We start from the raw sequence: 18,570 nt of genomic DNA on the forward strand, positions 1-18,570 counted from the left end.
AATAATGATGGCTTCAATATTCCTTTTTATATTAGTGTTTGTTTGCTTGGTGTTGTGCAATGAATTATTTTTCTTGATTAAATGATCTAAGAGGGGCTGTTACCTGGAGATGGGTCTCATTGCTTCTCTTGCACCGCCAAGCTCATTTCCCCCGTTTACTGTCATGTTACCGTGTTAATGTGTGACGTGTATTTAGCCGTGTAACATAATTGCAGACGATGTTTGGCTCGTCTCACACCGGTTTTGCGCTCCACACGGTTGTGATGTAAGAAAGCGGTGAGTGTGGTTCACAGGCCTTATTAATGGGTTCCGTTGTCAATCATCTGGAATGCCGGGTGCCAGCGGCTGAATGATGGGACGCACTCTTTATATAGAGGTGGATGATCAAGTTGTGAAGAATAAAAAGAGGCTTTAATTCGGCGTGGGGTCTGATGTAGGTTCATCTGAGATTACAGCCCTAAATTGTTCCGTTAGCCTCCTTTGTTGTTGATATATTTTTGTGAACGTTTTTCCGAACCGATACTAAGTGTAATGTGTATTGAGTAAAAAGTACCGTTTGAACATTGTCAGAATGCCAGTTATTTTTCTTGAGATAGTCTTCCACTCCATGAACGTCAACAAAACCCAAGGTTTCACCAAACTTTTCTCCTGTCATGGAGCTGCTTCTGGGGTTCAACTGAGACAATGCGTAGGCTCCTCTGAGAGCTACTTCGAAGAGGGGCTGCGGAGAAGCAGAAGGGAGATCTGGGTCTCACCTCACTTGATTCGAAGCCTTTTAGGTCCCATTATATACACTAGTTACATTGAGACTATTATATGTTAGGTTTCTGTGTTATTTGCCCATTTAGACCACTGGGTACTTTTTACTGTATTAGTTAGGGTAAGTACCTTGACCAAGGGTACTACAGTAGAATGTGGGATTCGCAGTCATCCTTCAGACTCCTAGCACTATATCCTCAACACTTCTTGTGTAAAACCATAATAGTGCATTTCACTTGTTGGTACTCGGTAGTCAGTAGTCATGGGGTGCAACAGCTCTTGCCTTGTACTTGCAGGACCTGGATTCGAAGCTGCTTTGACGAGAAGCATCAAATAAATCTTTTTTTTTTTTTTTTTTTTTTTTTTTAATTGTAAGTATAATAAATGAATGTAAATGTGAGCCACACCTCCAGCAAACAGTAATAACGCTGCTGTTCTTAAGCTATTTTTAAATTTCTCAATTTCATTCATTCTGTCTCGATCATTACAAGTGAGCGCATCGTTCCCACACGTACCCTCATCACCTTTCTGTGCGCTACTGTTGAATTGGTGTAATTTTCATGCTTTTTAAATGCGACACATGCTTTGGCGTGTGTTTATCTGTATGAAACCTCAGCCCACTGGTTACTGCAAAAAATATTTTAGCAGAAGAAATTTTTGTTGGGGGGGGATGCAATGGGACCTAATAGCGTTATTAATGGTGTGTATGTTATGTTGAGTATTTCTCTTCGCATGAGCAGGGAGAACATAACTGCTGGAGAATGTTCTGGAATGTTCTGTACATCCAAGAGTATACGGTTCCCTGAGTAGCCCACCGTGGCTCTCCTTGTCCTCAGGCCTCTGACGCAGGAGGAGATGGCCCAACGCAGGGAACTGGCTCGCCAGAGACACGCCGAGAAGCTTGCCGCCAGTCAGGCAGCGGACGCCCCCGCGCAGCCTCTCTCCCAGGGCCGGTCTGCCACAGAGTCAGGGATAGCGCCACCTGCTGGAGAGAGCTTCACAGGCAAGTCTTTTCTGCCTCAGCCCTATGTAACACACACGTGGAGACAAGAGACGGCACTGTTAAGATGAAAAAGGATTTTGTAGAGAACTTTACTGCCGATTATTCGTTAATTCACATGTCCCATTAATTAGTCTGTCCCCTGCTTGCTCTGTAATGGCTCCCTTGTGGGAGGAACGCCTCCGCTTTGAAACCGCTGCCCAGGGAAAAGGTCTTTCGAGGACACTGCACCAGCCGCGTCGTTTTTGTGCTGGGGACCGACACGCTGCCCTGGTGGCGTCTGGGGGTGGAACCCTTGACGCCGGTATGGAAGGTCCTGCGGTCCCACTCGGTCCTCGGAGTTCAGACCATCCCGGCCTCACCCATTCCTCTAGGCTGCCACCACACTTTGGCAGGAGCCGCGCTCTTTATGGTTAATGGATGAGTAGTAAATGCGGAAAGCTTCTCTCCTGACTCTGTGTGGGAGCCAGGCCTGCTGCTCTGTAGCAAGGAGCCGCTACACATACAGCCGTCAGGGACGGTTTCCATCACTTGTCTACGCGTGTTCGAAATGTTCCTCTGCAGGGCCCGATGTGCTCCCCGACCACGGGGAGGCGATGACACTGAAGGCGAACAAGGTGGACGAGGAGGAGGGGAAGGAGCACTTCATCGCCTTCGCCAGGGTGTACAGTGGTGTGGTGAGGAAAGGCCAGAAGGTGTTTGTGCTGGGTCCCAAGTATGACCCGGCAGAAGGTCTCAAGAAGGTGAGATGCCTTCGCATCGTCTGGTGCAATTCAGTTTTGCTCGGGCGCCGGAGCCTTTTCTTGAATCCAAATGTTTGACGGTTGTTTATTTTGAGCCATGAAGAGAATCTAATTTCCAAAATTACCAGTTGACCCATAGTACATTTCTAATTAAAATGCAGCGCTCCACAAAGGCTGTCCCACACGCTCGTCCTTCTAATGGCCATCGTCTCCAAGATCTCATTGTCACACAGTTCTGTGCAATACCCCTCCCGCTGATGAAAATTAAAAAAAAAAAAAATTTGCAAAATTGCTGACTTAGTTCTTTAGCATATTCAGCAGCTAATTTGTTTTCTTCAGTTTATGTTATGTAAATTGATTTGCCAGTGACAGTGGACCTTGGGGTTAATTTATCCTGAAAGAATATCATGGGGGGTGCAAAGGAGTCTACTGATGCTGACCAATCATTTGGAAGAGGTTGAAACATTAATTAAAAGTAATTTAAAAAAAAAAAAAAAAAACAAAAAAAAAGTTTTGGGAATTAGTCTTTTCGAGGGTCACCCTAACCTGATGAACTTATTTTCATCACAGCCCGTTCCCAGAGGAGGGTTAGGACACTTCTTCATTGCTTTGCTTTCATGCTTCTGTCCAGCTTGTCTCGCCACAAGAATTGTCCAGGTGGACTCAACACTTTTCACACGTTGAACTAAAAACTGAAACCGGCAGCTGGATAACACGTCCATGGTTTGCGCGGTGCGACGTAACGCGCCGCTGCGTTGTTGAGAATTCGGAGTGCGCGCGTTTCTCGAGTTGATACAAAACACATCCTCTCGCCTTTCTCTTCCCCGCTCTCTGTCCTGAGGGACACGTGGTGTTGATGCGCGGCACAAAGAGCATCGTTACCGCTGCGCTGAAGGCATCTCGGCTGGCATCGGCTCCTTTGTAACGTTCCATATATACGTTGCGTCTGCAGGGTGTGTATAACACGTTCCCTCGAGTGCTCCGAATAAACAAGACAGATCGAAAGAAGCGCAGAAGTCAGACGTTTGCAACTTTAGACAGGCTGGTTGGATGAGGCACGTGTGTTGTGTGTTTTTCTTCGTTCTGAGTCTCTTCGGTGTGTTGATAATGCCTGCCTGCTTGTGTGTCTTCGCAAGCTGCCCGAGGGCTGCTCCACCGCAGACGATCTCTGCACCGTGCCGCACATGGCCTGCTGCTCCCTGGGGAGTCTGTACCTCCTGATGGGCAGGGAGCTGGAGGAGCTGGAGGAGGTCCCCGCAGGCAACGTGCTAGGTGCGTACACCGCCGCGCCCTCACGGGCCCCGCCGCACGCTTTCGGCTCTTTCAGATGGCTCTTTGCCGGCGACTGCGAACGCGCCCGCCGCCCTGGGGATGCCGTCTCGTCTCTCTGTAGAATCTCATATAGCAACGTAAACATGTTTATGCTCCTGCTTTATTTGGCTCTTTGGATTAAATCAAATGCAGCAGTCGATTCACAAGGGCTGTTTTTCGTGGCAAGACAGGGTTGTGTGCGTGTGCTCGTAAATCACCGTTTGTAAACTGTAATGTGTAGATTATCACTATAACTTTTTTAAAAAAAAAGCTTTCAGCTGTCATTTAATGCCAACCATATGGTCCCATAACAACTGTGTCCCATAACAAACATGTCAGTGTTGTGGATGCACAATTGGCTCTCGTGCACTCTTCCATTATTTTTCTCCCTGAAATGTCATCCTTACAAAGACGTTTTGTTTGTTTTAAGAGCGGTGAGGCATTTGGTTACATTTATTCATTTAACAAATGTTTTTCTACAAAGCGATGCGCAGTCCTCTATTAAGTAGTATTTAGCAAATGGCTTTTTCGTTCAAGGTTGCTTACAGTGCTAGATACACTACTGTACGCTACCAACAGTCACTCATCTATACACTAGAGCAATGTGACACACACACTATGGGCAATTTAGAGTTCACCCGAAACATGTCTTCAGACTGTGGGAGGAAACCAGAGTACCCAGAGGAAACCGTCATGAAGAGCATGCAAACTCTGCACAGACCGAGTCGCATTCAGAGGCACATCCTCTTGCACCATACAGGCACTCTCTGTTTTGCACTACTGCGCCACCCGCAGTTGTTGTGAATCGAGCCATTATTAAGAGAAGCGCCACGCGGTGGGAGCAGTCTGCGTATTGGTTATTTCTTTGTTTCGGAACGAGTTTCCCGTCCAGTGGAGGTAACAACGGATTTTAAATGAACTTCTTTCCGATGATCTGTTGTTGATCAGAAATTGCATTAAATGGGGTGCAATATTTGTGAAGTGGATGTACGCACTTCACATTTAGTCAGCACATATGTCAGTTGCAGTTACAGGAAGTTAAGTGCGCATAAGTGCATAAGTAATAAATATAGTCTTGTTTAGTATTTTTTTCCCCAACTCTACGTAGGTTCTTAAATTGCATTCTTTGGCATTATTATTTCTGTTATTTTTTATGTCTTCAATGAGCTGTTAGCTGTGCCCTTGCTGTTGCCAGTGAGGGTCCCTGCAGTGTTGCACTTTCAAATGTTGCTGCAGAAGTGCCCCAACGATTTCCAGATGTTAGGATGTGATGGATCTGCAGATCTGTTCAGAGAAACTCCTTCACGGCTACGTAATGTCCGTTTAGTGAGCTGAGAAGTTCAAGAATAAGTGTGTTTTATCAGCTAAGCAAAGGCTTCATTAATCTTCATAAAACGGACATCACTTCTTTGGTATGGCTTATTCCCTCTGAAACATGTCCTGTTTATTGTTGTTATTATTTTACAGTCGATTTCCAGCTTTAGAGAAAGCAGTTATACTGACATATAATGTGAACATGTCTGAAGCTGCAGATGCAGCATATTTTGCTGTCATAGGGAGTATATTGTTTTCTGCCTAATCATTATTGATATACATACAATACATACTCACGTATAGGTATAGGGGGTGCGGTGGCGCAGTGGGTTGGCCCGGGTCCTGCTCTCCGGTGGGTCTGGGGTTTGAGTCCCGCTTGGGGTGCCTTGCGACGGACTGGCGTCCCATCCTGGGTGTGTCCCCTCCCCCTCCGGCCTTATGCCCTGTGTAGCCGCGTTAGGCTCCGGCCCCCCGCGACCCCGTATGGGACAAGCGGTTTCAGATGGTGTGTGTGTGTGTGTGTGTGTGTGATGTATACATAAATTCTTTTTATTGTTAGTTTTTCGCGACGTCAGTTTTTCATGAGGTGTTGGTCCTGCTGAATGGAAACATACACTGGTGCACAGAAGTAAGGAAAGACAAAGTACCTGTGTGTCTTATGTGCTTTGCTCTTCTTGTAATCGTGTGCCTGTGATATCTACATTGTGCTTCTTGACTACTGAGCTGACCCGGGGAGACTGCGATTGTCGCAAACTGGGCTCCGATTCTGCCATGGTGACATTATTGAGGGTAATGCCCTGCAGTGGGGGGAGGGCTTAGGATCTGTGTCATCATGGTAGTTATATAGGGCCAGCTGGTAGCATCGTGGTTAGAGCTGCTGGAGCCAAAGGTTGCAGGTTTAAATCCCACCTGTGACTGTAGTGCCATTGAGCAAGGTGCCTACCTTAATTTGCTCAAATAAAAATTACCCAGCTGTAAAAATGGGTGAATAATCCTAAATCGCTTAACATGGTAAGTTGCTTCGGAGAATAAATGTAAATGTACACATTCACAAGGAGATCTGTCAGTAAAAGGGCCCAGGTTTAAGTCTCACCCTGTTGTAGTACTCTTGAACAAGGTTCTTACCCTGAACTGCTCCAGAAAATATTTTTGGTAGTAGAAATGAGTAAATAACTAATGAGTAGCTTTCTATACTGACCAAATATTAGCAGCCTTGAAGAAAATCGTCATCTAAATTAATTAATGAAAGTGTGTGTTGGAGTGAGGGTGGCACCCCGGGTTTGGCCTGTGCCTGCTCTCTGGTGGGTCTGGGGTTCAAGTCCCACCTGGGGTGCCTTGTGGCGGTCTGGCGTCCCGTCCTGGGTGCGTCCCCTTCCCCTCCAGCCTTGCGCCCTGTGTTGCCGGGTTAGGCTCCGGCTCGCTGCGACTCTGCTTGGGACAATCGGGGTGTGTGTGCTGGAGTGACAGGATTGCCCGTTGAGGCCTGAGACCTTTACACAGTATCACACTACCATGCGTCCGGCGGAAATCCGTTTTCCTCCTACGTCCTTGAAATCGTTGAGGTGGGGTGTAGTGCGGCATTGGCATCAGGTATCTTTAATCTGAGTCTTGATCCTTCTTTCTGCTCCCCACATGAGCGCAGAGCACCAAGATGAGGCTGTGCAATTTCTCACTACTGTCTGGTTAATTTTATGCAACAGCTGTATCCGCAGGACCGTATTGATGGCGTATGATGACGGCCGTCTCGGAACGGTCTCCAAGAAATGGTAATGTATGCAAATTACACGCCGGACTCAATCTTACGCCAAAGGTGTACCGAGACTCATCACAAGCACTAATTAAATATACGTACCGAACTCTTGCGAAGGTGAGGAAGAGCATTTCTACGTGTGTTCCTCTCACCGCTAATCGCGGCCTTTAAAAAAAAAGAGAGGGCTGCCGCGAAACAAATTTAGGATCGGAATCAATTTTTTAAAGGCTGCGAATCAAAGTTGCGGTGCATTAAGGATGCGAAAGGAATAAATGTTAATGGTGTTGTCTGGCAGTGATAAGAGACAACAGCGCACATCTCCGGGAGCGTTCCTGTCAGCACGTACGCCATTAAGACTGGGTGCTGTAAACGGCCTTGTCTTCGCTCCACGAAGTCGGCGCCGCCTTGGTCAGATGACAGGTTCCATAATGTGTTTCCGAGTGGCGGGATGAACTGTGGCTCTTCTCTGCAACGATGTGGAATTATCCTGCTGTAACGATTCCGACATCTGCCATTTGTTCTCTCTATGTCAACGGGAAGCGACGGGGAAAACGGCTTACTTTGCCCCCCCTCTTCGTTCGAAAAGTTTTGGCTTGATTAAGTTTGGAGTCATTAAGCGCATGGGAGAGTCGGTTCGCGAAGAGCAAATGTGTGATGTGGGTAGCAAATTATCCCGACCACATCAAGAGCGGGGCGGCTGCATGACAAAGCGCAGCGAGACCCCCTCAAAGACGGGCCGTAAATGGGGAGCAGACACCACCCACCCTGCCGACACCGCCACATCAGAGACACAAAAGGCAACACGTTTTTGCCATTGTACAGCTCACTGCTGCTTCCTGCCAGCTGCCGAACGCAGGCGATTCGGGAAACAAATGGCTCTCGACCACCACCCCTGCGCACCACATTCCTTCCCTCTGGGGTCCAGCAGTTTTACATCTTTACATCTTAGACCGGCGAAATCTCTGCCGCATTGTTCACATTTTCACTGAAGATGTATGAGAAGGGAGGGGGTGCGGTGGCGCAGTGGGTTGGACCGAGTCCTGCTCTCCGGTGGGTCTGGGGTTCAAGTCCCGCTTGGGGTGCCTTGCGACGGACTGGCGTCCCGACCTGGGTGTGTCCCCTCCCCCTCCAGCCTTACGCCCTGAGTTGCTGGGTTAGGCTCCGGTTCCCCGTGACCCCGTATGGGACAAGCGGTTCAGAAAGTGTGTGTGTGTGTGAAGGTTGACAGCTTTCTTAGGTTTGTTCTTTCCTACTTCTGATTTTAATAGTGTAAAATTTAGATCAGTATTAAAACTCGATATCGTTGAAGTGTTGCGCATATCAGGTTTTACTGCAAATGTTATCTCATACCTTAGTCCACGGCACCTCACGGTGTTAGGTTTATATATCGAGCTTCTTGGAATGAATTACCCATTTTAGAGCTGGTGGGTTTTTACTGTATAGGTTCATCGTAAGTACCTTGCTGAAGGGTTATTGCAGAAAGAGGTGGGACTCAAACCCAGGACCTTCCCCTTGCAAGCAGAGCTGAACTTCTTGCTGCCTCACGTTTTCTTAATGTACTTGCTGCTCTTTCATGCATGAATTTAGTCTTTGCCATCAGTTTAGACCAACTTTTAGATGTGGAATTAGTAAAACGTTCCCATCTTTTCCTATTTCCTTTGTGATGTATGTCAAGACACCTACAATTTATTGCTCTGGGGGAAAAAAATAAAACTTTTGTCGTATATGTTGAAATGCAGGTAGGGTCTTTGTCTGTGACAGTGTGTCCCCAGTTTTCCTACTTCACTTTTGAAAAGGGATGTTATAGTGACGCTGGACTAGGTTGTATGATGCACTGCCCACAGAAGAACGAAGGCACGGTGACACAGCGAGTAGCGCTGCTGATTCACAGCGCCCAGGTGGTGCGAGAGGTCGTGGGTTCGATCCTCACCCACTGTGTGTGGAGTCTGCGTTTTCTCCCTGTGTCTGTGTGGGTTTCCTCCGGGCGCTCTGGTTTCCTCCCACAATCCAAAGACCATTCAGTTCAGGTTCCCCCATAGTGTGTAAGTGATAGAGAGAGTGTGTTCCACTGATGTATGGATGAGTGGCCCATTGTAAGTAGTGTATCTAGAAGTGTAAGTTACCCTGGTGAATAAGGTGTGTGGGCTGATAACATTATTTAGCAGACGCATTGGAGAAAAGCTTCTGCTAAATAAATAAATGTAAATGTAATGTAAATAACACTCCCCTTCCATTCTTACCTTAATGCCTACTTATGGCATCGTCATTAATATTAGTCGTAATAATAATAATAATTTATATTATTATTCTGTAGAGATCTTGGAGCACTTAGGATGCATGGCTGTTCTTTCTGCTGTGTTGAAAATGACCTTGTCCGGCATGGATCTACGAGTTTGAGCAAAGTGTGAGTTAAGAACAGAGTGGTTGATGGCCGGTAACAGCGCTTTGATTAGACGTCCACCTCTGGCCCCCTGTTATTTTTATGCGTGATTATTGTTCTCTGCAAAAACACAGCATCCGTGACTGGAGCTTCGCACCCGTACATGGTGTGACTTTTTTAAAAGAGCCCTCAAAGAGCATTTACATTATTAATTTGTGATTTTAGTTTTCCATGACACCCAGTGATTCCCTAGTGATACACGTTTGTTCAAAAGACACTTTGTTGATTAGCTCGTGCCATTTAGGGCCCTGTAAGCATCGCGAGATGTACTTCTCTGATTTCTTTTATTTGAGCAGTTCACATATTCTAATTAATTGGAGGGACTGAAAAAGTAATGTTTTAATTTTTCATCGCAAATATCTGCTCTTTGAGAACATTTGCATTTTAAGAGAACAAACTGTTTTGCATTATCTTAAATGAACCTCTTTCTTTGAAGCTATTATTATTTGTAATTGCTGCAGCTTTTTTGCGTTGCTCTGTTCATAAGAAAAAATTCAATGATTGATGTTCACTTTTAATCTCTTTTGTGAACCGTTCTTTAATGAAATGTTCCTAACTTGAAGGATCCATGACTGCCGTTCTCCGGTGATCGCCGTGCGTGTGGGGAGGCCCTTCGGCCGGACGGTTTAACACCCGCTTTTGGAGCACACCTTCTGATGAGATCTGCTGGGGCCACTGTACCTCTCCGAAGTGTGTGGTAGAACAGCGCTTTTTAAAATGTTTTCTTTCCTTACTTGCTTGGAGCTACAATAGGTTGTGTTGTGGTTAGAGCCATTGTCGTGGAATTAAGAGACCCAGCTTTGAGTCCCGCCTCCTTCTGTTATACCCTTGAGCAAGGTACTTAGCCCGGATTGCTCCAGTAAGCATTACCCAGCTGTATAAATAAGTAAACCTAAAATTGTCAGTCAGTTTGGAGAAAAGTGTCGGCTAAAGGAATAAATATAAATATATCAACTGTGTTCAGTGCAGCTGAACTGAGCACTGTTCTCGCTACTGCCAGTTCCTATATGTTACTCCCAAGTCTGAAATTGGCTTTCGCTCATGTTCACGTGTCAGTCCGACAAATTTCTCGTCCGTTATTAACGGAGAAGGATAGCGGATGCCACACGTGTAGAACACGCGATGGAGGAGGTTAGCGGGGCCGTTTTTGATGAAACGGATCTAAAACTCTGCGCTGAGCTGCGGAAAACGGAGCGGCTGGGTGTAAAAAAAAAAAAAAAAAAAAAAAAAAGTGTCTCCCTTGCTGACAGTGACACTTATCATCCTGGAACGATTGCTTCCAGACCTCGTGTGTGCTCGGCCATGCCAGCAGCTGCACTTATGTTGCCGGAGTTGAGGACATCAGACTTTCCACAATGCGAAGCAGCTGCGGGGAAGAGGCGCTGTTTTGAAATTGCTCAGCCTGGCCTGTAAACAGTCGCGATGAATAGTGCTGATTCAACACCGAGCACTTTGTGAAAACATTTGTTTTGCATTACGGCCCTCCGTCACGCGCTTGGTAAGTCCCGCCGATGTGAAGAGCGCTCGGTGCTCTCCCAGCGGCCCCCGTTTGGCCGCGCACCACCAAAGAGCACCTTCCCGACGTGGCGCCGTCGAAAAGGCCGCTGCCCCCGGTGGTGCCGCTCCACCGGAGAACGACGGGCAGAATGAACTTTCTGAACTCCTACAGAAAAAAAGAAAGAAATGCAGTTTTGCCTATACCTGCAGCGGGTTTAGAGCGAGGCGTAGGAGTGCCGTGCCCTGGGCTCTGACTCACCCGGCTGTTATCCAACTATCCTTGACACGCTCCCCCCAGTCCTTACTCTCATTAGGTGGCTGTAAAATGGGCAGTTTTTCTTTTCTTCACACACTCATCATCTCGGGAAGCTGCTCTGGAATTTATTGACCAGACCAGTCCATTATTTTTTTTTTTTTTCCCCTTCATCCTCCATTCTCCTGTGCACTCCTTTCCTGCTCACCTATACGACCTAATTTTCAGACTGCGGCACGTCTTGGAGCCCCCGCTCTTTGCGTTAAACATTCTGCTTCAGAGCTGGTGGGATTAAGGAAGGGGAAAAAAATCAATTTCTTTCTTTTTTTTGTATCCATGTCTTCTCTTTGTTGAGATTTAGTCCCAAATAACCCCGCGAAGGTGTGGTCGGTGTTGCCAAACAAATGGCCGAGCCCATTAGCGATAAGCCCTGGCTTTCACAGCAACGTGATTCTTATAAATGCTTTTGTTTGCTTCTCTGCTGGCTGAATCGGGGAGTCCGGTCGTGCAGGCCGCTGACCAATAGGTGGCGTAAGAGAGACGGGCATCGAGGTGTTACGTACTTTCTTGTAAGGGCTTTAAACACAGAAGCGCAGTGACAGAGTGCCAGGCCTGACAGATGCCGGATGCTGCGAAGGGGTTCCAGGTTGTCGCGTTTCTCAATATATGCACTGTCACACTGGCAGCTGCACTCATTTTCACACACACTTGGAGGCCTTTGCGAAAGGAAGCGGGAGGTGGCTGAGATTTCCACTCGCTGGTGTATCGGTTCAACGAACGGCCTCCTAACCTGAAGGGTTGCTAGGTATGGTCCCGGAGGAGCCCTGCTCTCGGACCCTTGGCTTCTCCGTTGGACGGTGTGGGGAAAATACCCAGCTGTTAAACTGTAAGCTGCTTTGCATAGAAACATCAGTTGAGCAGGAAATACTAAGCGGAGTAATACAAGAGAAACGCTTTCCTCTACGTGTGTGAATTCAAATGTTTAGTTATTACTGTTATTAATGGCAAATATTTGTATAAAGAAAATTCCATTATTAAGGGGGGCGTGATGGTGCAGTGGGTTTGGCCTGTGTCTGCTGTCTAGTGGGTCTGGGGTTCGAGTCCTGCTTTGGGGTGCCTTGTGGTGGACTGGCGTCCCGCCCTGGGTGTGTCCCCTCCTCCTCCAGCCTTGCTCCCTGTGTTGCCGGGTTAGGCTCCGGCTCACCGCGACCCTGCTTGGGGCAAGCGATTTCAGTCGTGTGTGTGTGTGTGTGTGTGTGTGTGTGTGTGTGTGTGTGTGAGAGAGAATTCCATCATTAGGTTTTGTATACCAAGCTGCTAAAAATGACATACCCATTTCTACAGCTGGGTTATATTTATGTGTGTGAGTTCAAGATAAGCACCTTGATCTCAAATATTATAGCGAGACTCAAACTATGGTTCTCGGAACGCAACAGCTTTAACCACTGCCCTACTTGCTGCCCCAAGTTATTGTAATAAAGAGCAATATAATGATTTTGTTTAGGCTCTGGCTGAAAAGCTCACAGTGTATTTAGCACTGGTTCTAAATTGCTTTCCCAGCATCTCTGCGAAGAAGCAGGGGCCCGGTTCAGCTGCAGCCACTGCTCGCTGTGGACGAAGATGCTGTGATGCGGGACTTGTGTTAGATGCTCGAGGTGTTGAAGTCGTCAAGCGAAACGCGTCATCCCTAATGGAGCAGAATTGTGCGAGGGGCGCACTGCGTGCGTCGCACCCCGTCGGTTACCGAGACATGACAAGTATGAGCGAGTCACGCCGCCCCCTTGTATAACGTCCGAATGATGGGTTTAATGCGTGAAGGTGTTAAAATAGCCCGGGCCGCTATTCCGCAGATGGAGGAAATAAAAAGGGACCTGAAATTTGTCCTGGCGTGGAAAACACCGCGTGCTCAGATGGCCAGGGAACTTAGTCAGTGTGTTAGTCAAAGAGCAAAACAGGAAGGCAGCGCCAGGGCAGATGTTTTGGGTCTAAACATGTTTATATTCAAAACCTTGTGTGTGTGTGTGTGTGTGTGTGTGTGTGAGAGTAAAATATATACTTAATTATATTTATATATAAAACAAGTGTATGTGTGTATGTATACACATTCAATTCAAGAGTTTATTGTCATGTGTACAGTAAACAGTTCGTTACACCGTACAATGAGACTCTGAATCCTCTCAGCAGCTTATGACATAAATTATAAGGACATAAGGAAAGAAAAGCACAAGGAAAACACAGGGCGTAAATCACAAATTTACAAAAATTACCATTAGTGCAAGGTCGCAAGTTACAAAAATTACTAAAATTACTAAGATTACTATTAGTGCAAAAATCCAAGAAACACATACTGTGTATTATATAGAGTACATATATATATTTAAAAAAGTTTACTAAGAGGAGTCCTGCTTGGCTTCATTGATATGGACTTTACTGAGTAAAGCCTCAACACTGCTGTGAAAAATATGTAAGTATGCGGAGGTTTTAAGTGTATGGGTGTACGTGCACCTTTGCTCCTATAATTATTTCTTTTTGCGTGCCCGTAAGTGGTGATATGGCTGTAACTGAAGACATTACCTTGAAAACTTCAGCATTATTTTTTTTTATACAGCCGTCTGTATTTCATCCTTCGGTGACCCCACCCCCTTTACCGGGGATCAGTTTATGATCTGAGTAAACACAATATGATACACGATGGTAGTTTTTTGTTAAGTTGGAAAAGAAACAACATTGCTCTGCATGTGATACGTTTGACCTCGTGTCATAATTTTCCTGATGGCCAAGTTATGTACCCTTCCGTTTTTTTTTCCCTCTGGTAAAAACGTTTTTGGAATGGTAACGAGGTGAATGATGCACTCGGGGAAATATTTGAAAACATATTTGTTGAAACGTAGTAGCTGAACTTAGACATGAGTACACAATGCTAATAGATGAGACGTCAGCAAATAAAACCAAATGACAGTTTTATTGTTGAATGAGTGGTCTCTCAGGGCAGCAGATTTTTAGTTTTCTTGTTTGTATTTTTAATTTTTTTTTTTTTTTAAATTTATGTGTAATGCATTTTTTTTTTTTTTATTTTTTATTTTTTATTTTAAATAAAAACGAGCCCTAGTTGTGGTCCAAAGGGACTTGTGAAATTTTACTGGGAGCAGACCGGCAGCCATGCATCGCTGTAAGGGAAAATGGGACGTGTGTTTCCGCGGCGTCCGCTCTGTGAAGAGTAATACGAGGGTTCTTCCAACGGAGCTTCGGCCTCCTCCTGCCCCGTTCTTCTGGGCTCCGACCCCCACCTCCAAACCGCTAGCAGCAAAGCCGGCGGCGGTCGTATCAGAGGCCTATTGTCCGCTTGAGCTGGCACGGGGGCTAATTGTTGGTTATCTCATGATTGCTGTCTAAGAGGGTGTGTAATGGAGTTTTTGATAGCAGGTAATTGCCTCGTTAGAGGAAAATGCATTCTTCTAAACCTGTATTGTTGTGCTGTCATTGTTGCGTATCTGTGTGTGTTGCGTTTTATTGTTGTTTTTATTTTTAAAGACGTGAACGCTGCACGCGAGTGCCTTAGTGTAGCACGTTTGGACTCGAGGGGGGAACGGTGTCCTTTTTCTGTACACATGTACCCACTCCCTAGGTGAGGTACTCTAGCTTTTCTCATAGCTGCTGCCTCTTATCCTTTGGGCCATAATCCATCTAAAATTAGCTCTTTGTTCCTCCCCTCTACAGAGGGGCTGCGGAGCAGCTTAGAAAACATGGTGGGGTGTCTAATAAGCGCTCTGTCCCTCTGGACCTCTTTTAATAGTTAGAAAGTTTTAATAAGCAGCCAGTCTTCGGAGCACCCAGCAGCCGCGCCGTTTTTAAAGGGGTAGGATGGCTTTTTAGGACCGGTTCCAGCTTGCCTGCCTTCTCTCTTCCTACCGGAGACCCTGAGAATTTCCTCGCGGAGCCACTTGCTTTTCCAGCTTGCGACTAGGGGCGCTCGCCTCCTGTTTCTCCACATTACATTTATTCATTTAGCTGACGCTTTTCTCCAAAGCAACTTTGCAGCATTACTCTACTTACAATTATTTATCCAGTTATACAGCTGGGTAATTTTACTGGAACAATCCTTAAGGTAACCTTGCTCAAGGGTACCATAGGCAGAGGTGTGGATCAAACCTGCAACCCTTGGATCCAAAGGTAGTAGCTCTAACCACTGCGCTACCGGCTATCCCCGGCTCTGGCCTATTTTGCAGCCTCTAGTGTGGTAGTGATGAGTTGGGAACAAGGTGAAAACACGGTGCACCCAGTCCCTTTGCCTCTGCAGCCTGAGAGCAGCTGTTGTAGGAGGATGGGGGACCGCAGGGGGGCCGGCGACGGCTGTTTCTACCTGTTTGCTGCCCTGGAATTATCCATATATGCCACAAGCGTGTGTGTTTTAGGCATCTGTGGGAGAGCAAGGTACATCTGAGGTTGTCATTTAGTTGGATGTCCTTGTGTAACACGTTACTAATATTTAATTGCGTAGCTAATGCTTTCTTTGAACACGGTTGTTAATTTTTTCACATATTTGTACAGCTGGATTTTTCAGTCATCCCTTCAACCGCTCCACCACAGCAGGCTTCGTCACATGACTTGATCCAGGAGCCTTCACGTTTCATCTTCTGGTCCGTGTCCTTAGCCATTTCGTTGCGTACACCCGTGTGACGGAACACGGCAGAGCGGGAATGGGCGCGCGAGTCAGTGAGGTTTGCGTCGGGCTCCACCGCCCCTCGCTCCGCGTGCGGTTTGTCGGCGCAACGCGCTCCCGGCTGAGACGACGTTGCAGGAGGGCTCGCTCATCGGCGCTCGCGGACGGGTGGTTCTGGGAGCTGTGCTGCTTTGCGGCCAAAGCGTTAGAATGGGCCGGAGTCCTCCCTGGCTCGCAACACAATGAGCATACTGTGGGCAGGCGCTCCCCTGCGTTTCCTTTGGCCGAGATTCCCCTTCGACACACGGCCAGAGGGACCGCAGGGGCACCGGGGCATTTCTCCACGTGGCTTTCGCTGGACCTTCCCTAGCAGTGCCGCCGTGTTGTTTGCTGAGCCTCGGGCCAGTTTTCTCAGCCAGGGGTGGCCAACCCCAGTCCCCCAGAACTGCGATGTACAGGGTTTTAGAGAATGTTTTTAGAAAGTGGTGCCTGATTTACACCTTAAACAGAATGTGAAATGACCGGCTGTCCAAGCATAGAAAGTTCAGTGAGGTAAAACGCAAACCAACGCACGCTGCAGCCCTTCGTGACCAGGCTCGGCAACCCCGGCACGTACTCGTTTGTCATGGCGCAGAGTGAAAATGAGAGACGTGCTGTGGGGGACGCTCCACAGTCAGGGATTTCTTCAGTTTGTAGCATGGTTTATGTGCTGAGATGTTCTGTAATTCCTTGTTGCCCTGGTATGTTGTAAAGCCCTCCTGGAACGTGTTCAGTGTGGCATGGTCGATGGCTGCCAGCATGCTGTCTTCATTATGCTGGACTTGTCCTTTAGGATGTCGCTTATGGCTGGGCATGATCTCATCGGCCTGTGTTGGTTTAAGAGCAGACGTGGTCACATGCGCTCCTTCTTCGCATGCTCAGGGCACTGAAACGGGTAAGTGAGACAGATGGGAAGCTGCCCACGAGAGGGTTGTAAAAAAAAAAAACACCTGGAAGAAGATACTCCTGGTTCACATGTTAAATGGGTTTTTTTTTTTTTTTTGGGTGCAGCCTTCCCTCGATTAACTCCTGCGTTTGTTTCTTCTTTTTCTATGCATCTTATATTTCAGTTTATTTATTTAATTGTCAGGGGGTGCGGTGGCGCAGTGGGTTGGACCACAGTCCTGCTCTCCGGTGGGTCTGGGGTTCGAGTCCCGCTTGGGGTGCCTTGCGACAGACTGGCGTCCCGTCCTGGGTGTGTCCCCTCCCCCTCCGGCCTTACACCCTGTGTTACCGGGTAGGCTCCGGTTCCCCGTGACCCCGTATGGGACAAGCGGTTCTGAAAATGTGTGTGTGTGTGTCTATTTAATTGCGGTAATTTAGCGTCAGGTTTGTATTATAAGCACTGTTTTACAGCTAGCTCTACCGGTGTAATCCAAGGTAAATACCCTGACAAAGTTTTGAATCCAAGCCCTTTGATTGCAAGGTGACAGCTTTAACCATTACACCACCTGGTGCCTCTTAGACACAGGTGTTAAATAATGGTCCATGTGTTTGCCAGATGGTTTAGGAAGCTGTCCACAGGTAACCAATTAGCCCATCATAGCTGTATTAGAAATGAAATGATCGCCATAAAAAAAATGCTTGATCCAATTGTTTCATCTTTCTCCCTTTGAAAATCCCAGGATTTGCCATTTTTTTTGTTCCATCATCTGTAAAAGCATTTCTCCTGTGAATGTGTTTGTTCCCCTCCGGCTCTATTGTTCAATTTGTTTCTTCCGACAATGTTTCCGATTTGTCCGAAGAGGGATTATATGTAAGGTTAGTTCAGAGTAGGGCAGGTGAAGGCACATTTCCATCCGGAAATATTGTATTAGAAAACTTGCCTTCACTCAACTGACCAAACATGGAAATAGTTTTAAACCATGTTTATGAAATCAACACCGTAGTCACGACACTACCGGTGACGCGGGGGCATTGGTGTCAGAGAGCTCCAGAGCACATGTCCATATCATACAATATGAAATGAAAAAATGTGTTTTCCCTCAGATTGTGTAGCAGGATAAAAGGAAATGCCTTACTGAAGAATATTGTTATGTTAATCGAGTCTTTATAGGATTATTTTTAAAAAATGTATGCCACGGATGTAGAGAAGTTCGAGGGACAGGAAATTTGGTGCGTTTCCTTATTAAACAGCATTGCATCGACAAATGACTGGAGTGTAGTTCATTCACTAAAAAGGGAGAAACAGATGAGTAAACAAGAGTTGCCTCTTTGAGCTGGAATGGAAATAAAGGTTACACGCACGATTTGGATGGGAAGGGTTGGTATGCAGGGTGCTGGAGCGGGGGGTCTTTGTACCTCTCCACCACCAGCTGACACATCAGTAGTTTAGTGTCCTCCCCCCGCACCCTTTGAAAGGCAGAGCTCAGAGATCTCCAACTCCAACTAAAATAATTGATTCCTGACAGATTTGCCAGTCAAGGCCCGATTATATTTGGGGAGTAGCTGGCCGCAACAGTTGGCGCGTAGCACTGGCCCGTCCGTCTTCTCGGTCCACATCTTTCACCGCAGCTGAGAAGTGTGGTGACCTGGCCAGGTTTGCGAATGCATCATCAAGTCAGAGTGTGGTATCGTATTTTCCAAGGTTTTTTTCTTTGCCCGTCTCCTTGTTTAGAACATCCTTGAGGCTGCTAGGCGTTAGGCTGCAGTGATCCTGGATTTCACACCGGGAACAGAACTTGGCAAATGCAGTCTGAAGTTGCTTGCATGACTCTAGGCTTCTCTTTGCTTTTGGTTTTTTATATTATATATATATATATATATGTGTGTGTGTGTGTGTGTGTGTGTGTGTGTGTGTGTGT

General features: G+C 46.8%; 1 protein-coding gene across 4 annotated transcripts in view; it reads left to right on the forward strand.

Moving 5' to 3' along the window:
- The window catches only part of efl1 (elongation factor like GTPase 1), a 63,997-nt gene that overhangs the window by 17,166 nt on the left and 28,261 nt on the right, over positions 1-18,570 (forward strand). For all 4 annotated transcript variants that reach the window (XM_018763862.2, XM_018763860.2, XM_018763863.2 and 1 more), the window contains exons 13-15: positions 1,596-1,762; positions 2,324-2,502; positions 3,639-3,774. In XM_018763862.2, coding sequence (XP_018619378.2) covers positions 1,596-1,762; positions 2,324-2,502; positions 3,639-3,774 — 482 coding nt within the window. The remainder of the gene's footprint in view (positions 1-1,595; positions 1,763-2,323; positions 2,503-3,638; positions 3,775-18,570) is intronic.

This window comes from Scleropages formosus, chromosome 11 (genome assembly GCF_900964775.1).
Source record: "Scleropages formosus chromosome 11, fSclFor1.1, whole genome shotgun sequence".
Classification (NCBI taxonomy): domain Eukaryota; kingdom Metazoa; phylum Chordata; class Actinopteri; order Osteoglossiformes; family Osteoglossidae; genus Scleropages; species Scleropages formosus.